The 15,304-nt window shown below is 46.6% G+C and overlaps 1 protein-coding gene across 1 annotated transcript in view; it reads left to right on the forward strand.

Moving 5' to 3' along the window:
• The window catches only part of lrba (LPS responsive beige-like anchor protein), a 242,055-nt gene that overhangs the window by 104,053 nt on the left and 122,698 nt on the right, over nt 1–15,304 (forward strand). Inside the window, exons 30-33 of the mRNA XM_056279765.1 lie at nt 4,780–4,961; nt 12,518–12,602; nt 12,847–12,980; nt 13,853–13,914. Coding sequence (XP_056135740.1) covers nt 4,780–4,961; nt 12,518–12,602; nt 12,847–12,980; nt 13,853–13,914 — 463 coding nt within the window. The remainder of the gene's footprint in view (nt 1–4,779; nt 4,962–12,517; nt 12,603–12,846; nt 12,981–13,852; nt 13,915–15,304) is intronic.

Raw genomic sequence — 15,304 nt, forward strand, 5'->3', positions numbered from 1 at the left:
TGTATTGCCCAGTATCACAAATTTACCTCGGTGGGCTTCACAGCAACACAACATCCTGTCCTTAGACCCTCGCATCAGATAAGGAACAAACCCCTAGAAAAGAAACCTCAGGGAGCGCCAGAGAGGAGGCATCTCAATACTGTAATGTGACACTGTTGCGGTACCACAGTATCAATATATACCCATGGTAAACATCTAGCCTTCAAGTGGACATGTAAAATACACATGCACACTTACAGACACACACTCACGTTCACACACAGACACGCAAACACACACACTCTTTTTATATACTCTTGGTTTTTGTTGCGTACTCTCAGAAACATGGTGGATGTCGCCCGTTCTCTCAGGCCCCGAGGTCCCAGTCTTCCCCCTCATAAATCACTGTCACCAAGGTGATGCCCCACCCACCCTGGTCATCATCATCCTATCACGTCTCTAGGAAGTGTGGGATTGTTAGGGGGTTGACTAGAAAAGTGTGTGTGTGTGTGTGTGTGTGTGTGTGTGTGTGTGTGTGTGTGTGTGTGTGTGTGTGTGTCCCTCCATCTGTGCACCCGTAGTAAATGAAAAAAAATCTCAGCACATTCACATGCACGGGGTTGCATGAAATGACGGTGAAATGGTTGATCAAAGCTCCACGAGGGTACGGGCAGCCCCAGTTACCCCACCCCGTCTTCCCTTCACATGAATAAGCCATGAGGTTAACACTCATTAAAATGGAGAGACTGTTTAAACACACTCCAAAAAACACACAAACACACTCCAAAATGGACAGTAAAACGTGTCCGCCCTCTTTCTGACACCGCGTTCCCCTGAAGTGGCAGAGGTTAGCGGAATAACTGTGTTTACTGCTCTAGCGCCGTCTATGTTAAAGCCTTTGAATAATTCAGACTTGGTGCGACTCGCTGCCCTTGGCTGCAGCGTGTGGCTGAACGGGGTCGCTGGCGGCTGATTAATCGACCGGGGCGTCCTGCTCACGGTAAGTGTGGCTAATGACCTGCTGAATAATTTACTGGGCCTGAGCTGGGAACCAGATGGAAGGCCAAACCCAGGCACACACACACATGGATGTGTTCACTTTCTCTCTCTCTCGCACACACACACACACACACGCACACATCTACTTAGGTCACTTTCGAAGACATTACATAGACTTACATTCATTCCCTAGCGCTTAACCCTAACCTTAACCATCAGAGGTACATGCCTAACCTTACACTAACCCTTACCCTAACCTTACACTAACCCTTACCCTAACCTTATCCTAACCTTACACTAACCCTTACCCTAACCTTACACTATCCCTTACCCTAACCCTTACCCTAACCTTACACTAACCCTTACCCAAACCTTACACTAACCCTTACCCAAACCTTACCCAAACCTTACACTAACCCTTACCCAAACCTTACCCTAACCTTACACTAACCCTTACCCAAACCTAACCCTAATCTTACACTAACCCTTACCCAAACCTTACACTAAACTTACACTAACCCTTACCCTAACCTTACATTAACCCTTACCCTAACCGAACCCTAACCTTAAACTAACCTTAAGCTGTGACCCCAAAATCCGCTTTTTCCTCATCTGGGGACATGGCTTTTTTGTCCAGAATTGGACAAGCTATCCCCAATTAAAATGGTAAATTAAGTGGTCTTTAGTGTAAAATGTATCCCAGAAAATAGGTTACGTCAGGACGGACACACACACACACACACACACACACACACACACTAAGGGCTCCTTAACATGCACACTTGCACACATGTAACCATAACATACTCCTTAAAAACCAAACACTTCCTCTTTCAGTCAGTCAGTCAGTCAGTCAGCCAGTCTCTCTCTCTCTCTCTCTCTCTCTCTCTCTCTCTCTCTCTCTCTCTCTCTCTCTCTCTCTCTCTCTGTCTGTCTCTCTTTCTCTGTCTGTCTCTCTTTCTCTGTCTGTCTGTCTGTCTGTCTGTCTGTCTGTCTGTCTGTCTGTCTGTCTGTCTCTCTCTCTCTTGCTCTCTGTCTGTCTCACTCTATCTGTCTCTCTCTCTGCCTATCTCTGTCTCCCTATCTCTGTCTCACTCTCTATCTGTCTCTCTCTCTCTCTCTGTCTCACTCTCTATGTCTCTCTGGCTGTCTCTATCTCTGTCTCACTCTCTGTCTTTCTCTCGCTCTGCCTGTCTGCCTCTCTATCTCTGTCTCACTCTCTCTCTCTATCTGTCTCTCTCTGCCTGTCTCTCTCTCTGTCTGTCTGTCTGTCTGTCTGTCTGTCTGTCTGTCTGTTTCTCTCACTCTGTCTGTCTCTCTCTTGCTCTCTCTCTTTGTCTGTCTCTATCTCTGTCTCACTCTCTATCTGTCTCTCTCTCTGCCTATCTCTGTCTCTCTATCTCTGTCTCACTCTCTATCTGTCTCTCTCTGTCTCTATCTCTGTCTCACTCTCTGTCTTTCTCTCGCTCTGCCTGGCTGTCTCTCTCGATCTGTCTCTCTCTATCTCTGTCTCACTCTCTATCTGTCTCTCTCTGCCTGTCTCTCTCTCTGTCTGTCTGTCTGTCTCTCGCTCTTTCTCTGTCTGTCTCTGTCTGTCTCTCTCTCTCACAGTTCTACTTTATGCAGAAAAGCGTGTGTGTGTGTGTGTACATGTACATACACCTTTGTGTCCACACACACAGCTCCTGTTTCTTGACAGACGGCCGTCCAGGCTACCCACTATCTGACCAGAAACAAGTGACCAGATGGGTTTATCTCTGCAGGGCCTCGTCTCTGGCATACTGCTATTTCAGCTGGGGCTGTTTGAATCCGTCTGGACTGAACTTAAACCAGGAAGTTAGGCTCATTTTCAGGGGAAGTAGATTCTTGTAGTCCCGTTCTTACAGAGATGCTGGTGTGTGTGTGTGTGTGTGTGTGTGTGTGTGTGTGTGTGTTTCTGTGTAAAAGATGCTCATGCACAAACATGGTGCGCATGAGGGCCACATGTGGGACTATCCGACAAAAAAAACGGTCGAGCCCTCGCCGTCTTTATGCGGTTACACGGTATTAGGCTTGAAGCGTAGATCACTCCAAGGTCAAAAGCAGTCAGTGTTTAACATCCACATTAACTTTTAATACAACTGATCTGCGACCTTAAATCAACCGGGGGCGGCCTTTGATTCCCCCGCCAGCTTTCTGTCCACACTTCTGAGAGCCAGTCCCCTTTATCTCCTCTCTCGTGTGTGTGTGTGGGTGTGTGTGCATGTGTGTGTGTGTGTGTGTGTGTGTGTGTGGGACGGACAATAAGAGAGCGTATTGCAGTAGGGAATCATTAAATGTGTGTGTTTCTCCTCATGTGTGTGTGTGTGTGCCACTGCCAACAGGTTGTTTATATGTTCATATCGGCCTTTGCGCTTGGTGTGGAAAAAGATGAACGGCGTATTCTGCGTATCTACGCCAGTGTGCGTCGGTCTGTGTTGCTGAGAGGGAGCAGTCGCTGGTGATTAGACCTTTCTCTCCCCGTGTCGGCGCTGATAAGCGGGGCCGGGCTCTCTTTGATATGGCCAGTAGTCTGTCAGAGCCTCGGGTCCGAGCTGACAGTTTATCTGCATGCTGCTTTCCTCCCCGTCCTCCGTGCTACCGGATAGGAGCAGAGTGCATCCGCTGTGCTGTGTATCGCCCTCACCCGTGCAATCTGCTGGGCCCCTACTTCACAGAGGGAGTATTTCAACAGGCAGGATTACCCAGTTGGCCAGATGACCGTTGAGGATTTAGATATAATTGCAGTGATTTATTTATTCATTTATCTTTTTTTCTCTTTTTTTTTTGCTAAGTGTAAAGTGGCTGGAATATTCTTTTGCCAAATGTGCGTTGTACACCACCATGCACACTGGTTGGGAGTGTGTTTTTTCTTAAAAAAAAAAACCAAATAAATTGGGCATCCGGGTGGCGTAGCAGTCTATTCTGTTGCCTACCAACACGGGGCTCACCAGTTCGCTTGGTCGGGCGTCCCTACAGACACAGTTGGCCGTGTCTGTGGGTGGGGAGCTGGGTGTGGGTATGTGTCCTGGTCGCCGCACTAGCACCTCCTCTGGTCGGGGGGTGGGAGGAATAGCGTGATCTTCCCACGCACTACGGTCCCCTGGTGAAACTCCTCACTGTCAGGTGAAAAGAAGCGGCTGGCGACTCCACATGTATCGGAGGAGGCATGTGGTAGTCTGCAGCCCTCCCCGGATCAGCAGAGGGGGTGGAGAAGCAACCGGGACGGCTTGGAAGAGTGGGGTAATTAGCTGGACACAATTGGGGAGAAGACACAGAAGACAGGAAGCAATGGAAACAGACGATCCACTGTGGCAACCCCTAACGGGAGCAGCCGAAAGTAGTAGTAGTAATTAGGGAGAAAAACGGGGAGAGAAAAAAAGATAGTTATTATTCATCATAGAGAGACTATGAAGTCACTTAGCGGAAATGTAGAGTATAATTTTGCTGTAGTTGAAGTCCATGTTATTATATTAGAATAAGATCCAAGACTGGCAATGTAATTTATGAGCATTTAAGTCTGGACAACAAACTGTTGTAGGAGCCCATTGATTGAAGAGATGATGGATGTGGCTGTTAAAGAATATTCTGTGCCAGGAAAATCATCCCCCTTTTACTGCCCCCAGTCGAACAGGCTACTTACTGGTTTGCGTTGGTGTACCTCCAGTTACACTCTCCATTCAAAAGCCTCACAAGGCTGGTTCTGAACCCATTTACGTTGTTCTTTACAGCGGTATTATAAAGTTACCGCTGAAATGAGAAATCCACTCCATCTTTCCACAGGAGTGTTGTCGTTGGACCCAAGAAATTGGGCGCAGCACCATCTCCGGGCTCCTCTTCTGCCGCTGCGACTCCCGTCCCGTCAGCCACTTCCACGTCTGTGACCGGCGGGACACCAGTTAACAGTGTTGCCGTGGTTTCTTCCGGCGATGCTGCTCAGAGCACCTCTACAGACTCTGCAGCTGGTGAGTAACAGACACACACACACACACACACACACACACACACACACACACACACACACACACACACACACACACACACACACACACACACACACACACAGACTCATTCTTGTATATATGAATGAATGAATGAATGAATAAATAAATGAATGCCTTTATTTGTCATTGCAGAGCTGTACAATGAAATTAAGTGCAACTCCCCAGTGGTACAAAATAAATTAATTAATTAAAAAAAATAGAACAAAATAAAATATATACAAATAGCCAAAATACAAATAGACACACATTTACAGCACAATCAACATATAATGTATGCGTAAGTGTAAAAATAAGTGTAATATCTATTACACTAGATAAAGTCTGTATCTCACTAACCCGAGTGCAATATCATATCATCCTACAATAATTCAATAAATCAATAAATCAGTTTGTTCAATAGCATATCGTCCTCCAATAATTCATGATTTCAATAAAAGTATAAGCTCAGTTTTAAAGTGGAAATGCTTTGAGTGTCTCATCCAGGATAAACTGCAGACTACCACATGCCTCCTCTGATACATGTGGAGTCGCCAGCCGCTTCTTCTCACCTAACAGTGAGGGGTTTCGCCAGGGGGACGTAGTGCGTGGGAGGATCACGCTGTTCCCCCTAGTTCCCCCCCCCCCCGAACAGGCGCCCCAACCGACCAGAGGAGGCGCTAATGCAGCAACCAGGACACATACCCACATCCGGCTTCCCACCTGCAGACACGGCCAATTGTGTCTATAGGGACACCCGACCAAGCCAGAGGTAACACGGGGATTCAAACTGGCGATCCCCGTGTTGATCGTACGCCCTAGATGCGTACGATCAGCTTAAGAGATCTTGCAGCATTCATCAGTTTTCTCTTGTTTTGGATGTGTTCATCGGTACTATCCAATTTTATGCATGGCACAGACAACGGCATGTCTTGCAAAGAGGGACAAGACCATAAAAGATTAGTCTACCTTGCCAAAAGATGAGTTTTAATATTGAAAATACATATTAAGAACATAAAAAAGTACATTTATACTGACATGAATATAAATATAACCCACACGTACAGTGGATATAAGAAGTCTACACACCCATTAAAATGGCAGGTTTTTGTGATGTAAAAAAAAAAATGAAATGATAAATCATGCCAGAACTTCTTCACTTTTTTAAAAAAAAATTGCAACCTGTAAAATTCAAGTGAAGCATAAACTGAAACCTTTTAAGCAGAAAAAAGAAAAGAAAAATACAGAACTTATAGCCTTTTATAATTGGGGATGTGGCTGTGTTCAGAATTAACCGATCACACTAAAACTCATATTATATAGTAGTTAGTATACACCTGCCATCAATTAAAGTGACGCTGATAAACCCTAAATAAAGTTCAGCTGTTCCTGTAGGATTTTGCTGACATCTTCTGGGTTGCATCCAGCTGTAAGACATAGTCCACAAAGAGCTTACGAAGCATGAACGGGATCTCACTGTTGAGGGGTATCGATCAAGAGAGGGGTACAAAATAATTTCTAAGGGAATAGTTGTACTATGGAACATATTGAAGATAATCATCAACAAATGGAGAAAATATGGCACAACAGTGACATTACCAAGAACAGGATGTTCCTCCAAAATTGATGAGAAGACGAGGAGAAAACTTGTCAGGGAGGCTGCCAAGAGGCTTGCGGCAACATGAAAGGAGCTGCAGGAATTTCTGGCAAGTACTGGTACTGGTTGGTACTGGTTGCTCCCTACATGTGACAACAATGTGACAACAATCTCCCGTGTTCTTCATATGTCTGGGCCATGGGGTAGGATGGCAAGACGGAAGCATTTCCACGCGGGAAAAAAAAAAGAACAAAAACATGCAAGACTGGTTAAATTTTGCAATTTCCAAATTGGTGGCACGGTGGCCCAGTGGCTAGTGCTGTCGCCTCACAGCAAAAAGGTCCTGGGTTTGAACCCTGGGGTTGTCCAACCTTGGGGGTCATCCCAGGTCATCCTCTGTGCGGAGTTTGCATGTTCTCCCCGTATCTGTGGTGGGTTTTCTCCAGGTGCTCCAGTTTCCTCCCTATTGTATAGGAGCAGTGGGCAGCCCACTGCTCCTATACAATAGGATGGGTTAAATGCAGAGGAAGAATTTCCCCACAGAGATTAATAAAAGTAGTAAAAAAAATTTTTTTGCAAAAAGATACATCCAGTCTCCCAAACCCATGTGGAAAAACGTGTTCTGGTCCGATGAGACCAAGGCTGAACTTTTTTCCCAGAATTCCAAAAGGTGTTTGGTTCAAAAACAACACAGCACGTCACCTTTCGGTGAACACCATACCCAAGGCGAAGCACAGTGGTGGCAGCATGATGCTTCGGGGCTGCTTTTCTTCAGCTGAAACTGAGGCTTTAGTCAAAGTGGAGGAAATCATGAATAGCTCCAAATACCAGGCGATTTTGGCACAAAACCTTCACGCGTCTGCTAGAAAGCTGAAGATGGAGAGGAATTTCACCTTTCAGCATGGCAACAGCCCAACGCATACATCCAAATCAGGAAAGGAATGGCTCCCCCAAAGGAGATCAGGGTTTTGGGATGGCCCAGCCAGAGCCCAGACCTGAATCCAGTTGAAAATCTGTGGGGTGACTTGAAGAGGGGCTGTGCACAGCAGATGCCCTCACAGTCTGACGGATCTAGAACTTTTTTGCAACGAAAAGCGGGAAAATATTGTCAAGTCTAGATGTGCTAAGCTGAGTGCTGTAATAATATGTGAAGGTGCACCAACAAAGTATTAGGTTAGGGGTGTGCACACTTATGCAACCAGGTTATTGAAACCAATAAGACCCTGCTCTTTGCGGCACGGTGGCCCAGTTGGGTGGCGTGGTGGCCCAGTGGTTAGCACTGTAGCCTTACAGCAGGCAGCAACAGGCCGTCCCAGGTCCTTTGTGTGTGGAGTTTGCATGTTCTCTCTGTGTCTGCGTGGGTTTCCTCCGGGTGCTCCGGTTTCCTCCCACCATCAAAAAGACATGCATGTTAGGGTTAATACTCCTGTCTGTGCCCCTGAGCAAGGCAATGGAAAGAAGAACTGGAGTTGGTCCCCGGGCGCTGCAGCTGCCCACTGCTCCTATACAATAGGATGGGTTACATGCAGAGAACACATTTCATTGTAAGAATACAATGTCGAATAAAGTGGCTTTTAATTTTATTTATTCTCTGAGTAATATTTATTTTACTTTTTTTGTCATTTTCTGGGAAATCCGCATGACCATCTAATTATTAGTGCAGATCTAAACAGGAGGAGCAAGGGGTAGAGGCTTTAATCGTGATATTGGAAGACTCAGTAGCACATGCATTCAGCTTTTGAACAAGTGGCATTCAACATTCAAGGGTGGTGTGTGAGCACAATCTTGGCTGGAAAAAAAATGTTTCGCATTACTCATAAGAAAAATAGAATAAGGGCGTTTGGGTAGCGTGGTCTCTTCTGTTGCCTATCAACACAGGGATCGCCAGTTCGAATCCCCATGTTACCTCCGGCTTGGTCAGGCGTCCGTGTCTGCGGTCGGGAAGCCAGATGTGGGTCCCGGTCGCTGCACTAGCGCCTCCTCTGGTCGGTCGGGGCACCCATTCTGGGGGGGGGGACTGGGGGGAATAGCGTGATCCTCCCACGTGCTACGTCCCCCTGGCGAAACTCCTCACTGTCAGGTGAAACGCGGCTGGCGACTCCACGTGTATCGGAGGAAGCGTGTGGTAGTCTGCAGCCCTCCCCGGATTGGCAGAGGGGGTGGGAGCAGCAACCAGGATGGCTCGGAAGAGTGAGGTAATTGGTTGGATACAAAGGAGGAAAAAAATCCAAAAAGCCAAAAGGAAAAAGGAAAAAAAAACAAGTGAAATGTTAATGTTCATAGATAAGGGTTTTTTTTGTTTTTTTTTTTGTTTTGTTTTTTTTGCTGCAATTTTCCCTTTTTCTCCCCAATTGTATCCGGCCAATTACCCCACTCTTCCGAACCATCCCGGTCACTGCTCCACCCCCTCTGCTGATCCAGGGAGGGCTGCAGACTACCACATGCCTCCTCCATTACATGTGGAGTTGCCAGACACTTCTTTCCACCTGACAGCAAGGAGTTTCACCAGGCTGACGTAGCGTGTGGGAGGATCATGCTATTCCCCCTAGTTCCCCCTCCCCCGAACAGGTGCCCCGACAGACCAGAGGAGGCGCTAGTGTGGCGGCCAGGACACACACCCACATCTGACTTCCCACCAACAGACACGGCCAATTGTTTCTGTAGGGACGCCCGACCAAGCTGAAGGTAACGCGGGGATTCGAACAGGCGATCGCCGTGTTGGTAGGCAATGGAATAGACCGCCATGCTACCCAGATGCCCCTATGGATTAGGGATATTGATTAGGGAATAGGGATAAGTGTGCATCTCCCTCAGCATTTGGATTTCTGCGGTGTAATTGGTAAGATCTAGCCAGACTGGGCTTGACAGGAGAAGGTAGAAGATCTAGCCAGACTGGGCTGGACAGGAGAAGGTAGAAGATCTAGCCAGACTGGGCTTGACAGGAGAAGGTAGAAGATCTAGCCAGACTGGGCTGGACAGGAGAAGGTAGAAGATCTAGCCAGACTGGGCTTGACAGGAGAAGGTAGAAGATCTAGCCAGACTGGGCTGGACAGGAGAAGGTAGAAGATCTAGTCAGACTGGGCTGGACAGGAGAAGGTAGAAGATCTAGCCAGACTGGGCTGGACAGGAGAAGGTAGAAGATGTATTCAGATTGGGCTTGACAGGAGAAGGTTGAAGATCTAGTCAGACTGGGCTGGACAGGAGAAGGTAGATGATCTATTCAGACTGGGCTGGACGGGAGAAGGTAGAAGATGTATTCAGACTGGGCTTGACAGGAGAAGGTAGATGATCTATTCGGACTGGGCTGGACAGGAGAAGGTAGAAGATCTATTCAGACTGGGCTGGACAGGAGAAGGTAGAAGATCTAGTCAGACTGGGCTGGACAGGAGAAGGTAGAAGATCTAGTCAGACTGGGCTGGACAGGAGAAGGTAGAAGATCTATTCAGACTGGGCTGGACAGGAGAAGGTAGAGGTTCTATTCAGACTGGGCTGGACAGGAGAAGGTAGAAGATCTAGTCAGACTGGGCTGGACAGGAGAAGGTAGAAGATCTAGTCAGACTGGGCTGGACAGGAAAAGGTAGAAGATCTAGTCAGACTGGGCTGGACAGGAGAAGGTAGAAGATCTATTCAGACTGGACTGGACAGGAGAAGGTAGAAGATCTAGCCAGACTGGGCTTGACAGGAGAAGGTAGAAGATGTAGTCAGACTGGGCTGGACAGGAAAAGGTAGAAGATCTAGTCAGACTGGGCTGGACAGGAGAAGGTAGAAGATCTATTCAGACTGGACTGGACAGGAGAAGGTAGAAGATCTAGCCAGACTGGGCTGGACAGGAGAAGGTAGAAGATCTAGTCAGACTGGCTGGACAGGAAAAGGTAGAAGATCTAGTCAGACTGGGCTGGACAGGAGAAGGTAGAAGATCTATTCAGACTGGACTGGACAGGAGAAGGTAGAAGATCTAGCCAGACTGGGCTTGACAGGAGAAGGTAGAAGGATTAGAGTTAAATGGGGTTACTGTTGCAGAGCCAGTCTGACACACATGGTAGTCTTCAGCTTTGAAAAGCAGCATATTGATTTCTTTTTGGTGTCTTAAAGCTGAAATGGCAATATGTCTGTGTAGTTGTGAAATTATATGTAATTCTAGCCTTACACGGCACATGATGGGGCATTATGTATTAGCAATGAATCATGCTAAATTACAATGAAAACACGTCAGAGTCGTGGGTATTTCTCCTTGTAACATGGTGTTTTGTCCAAATAGTGTGACTAACGCATTGTGAATTTGCAGAAATCAGACCTCCTTGTTCAACATTCATTTATTCAGCGTTGACAGTGGGAAAATACTGGTCACAAGGTCAACATTTCACCTCCCGTGTTTGTAATGTATACATAAACGTGTGATGCGGTGTCATGGAGGAGTGTGTCTGAGTGTTTGTTTGGGGGGGGGGGGGAGCAAGTTGAAAAGGGGTGTCTGTGTGTTTTAGGAGATTGTGCATATAGAAACAGGCCGGGGATGACAGTTTGTCTTGCTTGTGTGGAAGTGTGTCTGCGAGTCCATGTGAATGACCCAAATCTGTGAGTCGCATGCAGGAGATGTGCGCTTTGTGCAAGAGGAAAAGGCACGGTTGTGTAAATATGCGGCACTGTGTGTGTGTGTGTGTTTTAGGGGGCAGTGGGAGGACTAATGGAGATGAGTTCATTTGCTCCTCTGTGTTTGAAGGAGCTACTTCAGCTCCAGAGGGAGACTCTCAGCAGGCCCACATGGTGCTGCTTAACACCCCCCCCCCCACACACACACACACACACACACACACACACACATTCCAACTCACTCTCCACTGGCTGTCATTCCGTAAGAGTTATCCCTGCTTGGAGACCATCCTGGCTGGAAAAACAAGCCCACCGAAAAAGCAGAAGAATCCCCCCCCCCCATACTCAGCTGGGCATTACCTTATTTATGAGCCACAGTAAAGTGAATTTACAGCCAGATCAATCAAACACAGACTTTGCACATTGTGTGCCCCGTCTCTAGAATTGAGTCATAAAGTACATTTCAGTTGTTAAATGAAACGGTCACAAAAATATTCCGGAGGGGTAAATTGGTATGTAATGAGGAAAACTTTTCTGTTGTGTTTTATTTGTTTTTATTCTTAAAATAAAGATATCGGACCTCATTCATTAGTAGATTCCACTCTCCAGAGTCGTTCAGATTTGTCATCGTTGCAGCTGCAGAGCTGGCAAATTTAAATAAATAAATAAAAGAAAAAAAGAAGCAGCACAACTTTACAAGTATTTGTAGTATTTGTTAAGATGGACCCCTCACCAGATTAATATGGTTGTATGGATTTTAGTGTTACACATTATTTGTTCAACATTTTGGTTTATTTTAAATTGCCATTACAATTAATTTTTTAAATAATCCGAAAGGACTGCAGCTCAAAATATTTCACTGACTGAGATACGGCCCCGACATTTGAGATGGGGCCCCGACATTTGAGGTACGGCCCCAACATTTGGTATTTTAACATGCAGCATCCACATTGGAGACCTTCACATTATAATGTGATAAGGAGAAATGCAGCTTCAGGAATACATCATCCACTATCTACACATAAAATTTCAATAAACTCATAGAACACTTGTGCAATTAGACCATAAATCGCATTTTTCTACACATTTGAGTGGAGACCACTGTATCGTTTCATAGGGGACGTCTGCACACAGATTTATGGTACGCTATCCTGTCCCTTGATGGTGTTATATTTGTGTGTGTGTGTGGGTCTTTCTGTGTGCGCGTCCCCTTGTTTATGGTGCAATAGCATGCTGGTGTCATGGGGGTGGATGTGTGCGTGCACCAATGTACGTGTGCGCTTGTGCATCGTGTACTGTTCTTGTCCTGCGTCCAGACTAATAATGGCGCTCTCTGGTCCCCCCCCACACCCTGCAGTAGGAAGCCAAGCTCCAGCCAGCACCAACCTGCCATCTGTCCCCACCATCTCCCCGATGACCCAGCACACAGCCCCCAATATGAGGTGATTCATCTTCACACACAGACACACACACACTGTTATTCACGTATATCAATTTTTCTGCAGTTACCTTTTTCTATGCATTATTCTTTTGCAAATGTTGGTATTAAACATTTTTTTTGGTTCACATTTTCAGATTAATTTCAAATCTACTTATCTTCCTTACCTTTGGTCTCACATATTGGTGTTGAGTTATTTTTGCTCATGCGCTGTGTTCCTGTCTGCATACCACTCTCAATGTCTCTAGTATCTCGGAGCGTTTGGAGCATGCCCTGGAGAAAGCGGCGCCTCTGCTGAGGGAGATTTTTGTGGATTTCGCCCCCTTCCTCTCTCGCACCCTGTTGGGCAGTCACGGACAAGAACTCCTCATTGAGGGCACCAGTGAGTGATATCATTGAATACTGCTGCAGCCAGTAGCACAGATAAACTAGCTAGTCCTCCTGACACCCACCATATGTGCGATAGTTTTGAGCCTCCTAATAGCTCACCCTGCATACACGATACAGCCACTCAGGGTGGAATATTTTGGTCATTTATATGAAATAAACTCTCCCGTTGATGGTTAATCCAATAGCATATAGTGTGTGTACTGAGCTGAGAGCTAGCAGTGGGGCTGAACGTTTCCAGGGGCCCGGGTCAGAGGCCAGGCCACTAATAGGAGTGTTTGGGATGTCTACTGCCACCAAACAAAATGGAAAGTTGATTGATAGCTGCTGGGGGGGCCTGAAGCAAAGCCAGGGGGAGGTTGTGTGCGTGCGTGTGTGTGTGTGTGTCGGGCATCTGTGAATGTGTCTCTGTGTCATATGAAGACTGACTGAAAAACCAAAGGCTACTCTCCGCTCTGTGTCTCTGCAGCAGCCTCTGACCACTATAATGCCCCCCCCCCTGCCCCCTAAAAGCTCAGGGCTCACCATTAGTGATCAATGGGACATATGCTCACCATGTCTCAGCCTGTAATACAAGGCCCAAATATGTATTAGTTTACGGTAACATCATGTTGGCTCATTAGGACCATCAATACTCTGCTCCCTTGCAGATGGCACAGGGTTAGATGTTCTTTGTCCATGCATGTGTGTTTTACCATGTGTGCATAAAAAGGCCTTTCAACCAAAGCTTTTATATATGTACCCAGAGGATGTGTTCAAAGACATCAATGCAGATTGATAGATAGATAATACTGCATTTTCTTTTTACTCTTCAGTGGATCGTATTTTTAACACAATTCTTAAGTCGTCCTGTCTGTGTCTCGCCAGGCCTGGTGTGCATGAAGTCCAGCAGCTCTGTGGTGGAACTGGTTATGCTGCTGTGTTCACAGGCAAGTTTGGCATCTTTATATCTCCGTTTCGTCCTCCTTCCCTCTCTCCCTTCCTCTCTCCCTTCCTCTCTCTCTTCTTATCCCTGTTGTCTTCTCCACCCATCTGATTTATCAGCCTCACCTTGAGTGCAGTAAATCCAGAGCCCAGAGTGGACAAGGGCCTATCCAGCATCTTATCTTCCCTACACACAACCTCCTCTACCTTCGGGTCCTTTCCCAGAATTCACCCTGTCCCCAAGTGAGGGCAGGGAAACCAAGAAGACATTTTTTTGTGGCTTCTATATATTGGTTTGTGGGTCAAGGGTGGCCGACCTGTCCGTGTCACCTTTGACCCCGAGTGCCAGCGCTTGCGGTCGGGGCCAAACTGATGAGGAGGGATAATGTCGATTTGATGCTGCTTTGCATTGATTATTCCTCTCTTCCCGTTGTCTTGTGGGTGTTTTGTTGCCAAGTTTATTTAGCAAACGGAGGATTCATGAATACTAATTCAGGGATCATAAGCCGGCGTGGGCAGATCAATGATTGTGGACGTCAATAGTGTAATCCAGTGTGGCTACTGAGCTAAGAGAGAGAGACGAGACAAGGAATAGCTTTTCTAGTTAATAAAGGTGGACGTAGACACAATAAGAAAGAAAAGGAAACGGCGTCGGGCATCTTATGGTGATTTAACCAAACCCAACATGTGATCAGATATAAAAAGTGTGCCCGTCCCGTTGAAACACTTGAAGTTTGGGGCCCAGTCAGCTGAAAAATACAACACACACACAGACACACATACTTAAATCACACTCACGGACTAGAATTACAGTTACTAAGTCCACTCTGTCCCCCTTTGTTTGAGCCTTTACTATTTTAAGAACCTCATAAAAGAACTAAAATATATATATAAATGAGATCAGGATACAGAAACCCATCTGATTAATGAAACCGCCGCACTAGCTTTTTTTATCAGCTTTATTTTCAAAGGAATACAGCCTGTCATCTGCTTTCCTTTTCTTCTCCATACCCCCCCCCCCCCCGACACCCTATTTACTTCCCATTACTCACTTCACTTCTTCTCCAAAACAGTAATATAGTGAGATTACACATCCGTTCTGGTGTCAGCGGCTGCACATAGATACGGGTCGGTGGGACGCGCCAGAGGGGAGGTGAGCGCCGGCGTCCAGAGACTAAAGGTTTGGTGGGAGTGCGAGCCGGGGAGAAAACCAAAGAGAGAAGAATGACGGGCTCTAATGCACCTATTTGTCATATCTGTCAGGGTGTTGTTTAATGCTAATCTAATCAAAGGCAGAATCTTGGTGATTGCCCCGCTGCACTGCTCTCATGCCTCACTTCCCTCTTTGGTCCCCAGCCCCAGCTATTTCTTCCTTTTACTGAGGTGCCAAGCCCC

Source organism: Lampris incognitus, chromosome 5 (genome assembly GCF_029633865.1).
Source record: "Lampris incognitus isolate fLamInc1 chromosome 5, fLamInc1.hap2, whole genome shotgun sequence".
Taxonomy (NCBI): domain Eukaryota; kingdom Metazoa; phylum Chordata; class Actinopteri; order Lampriformes; family Lampridae; genus Lampris; species Lampris incognitus.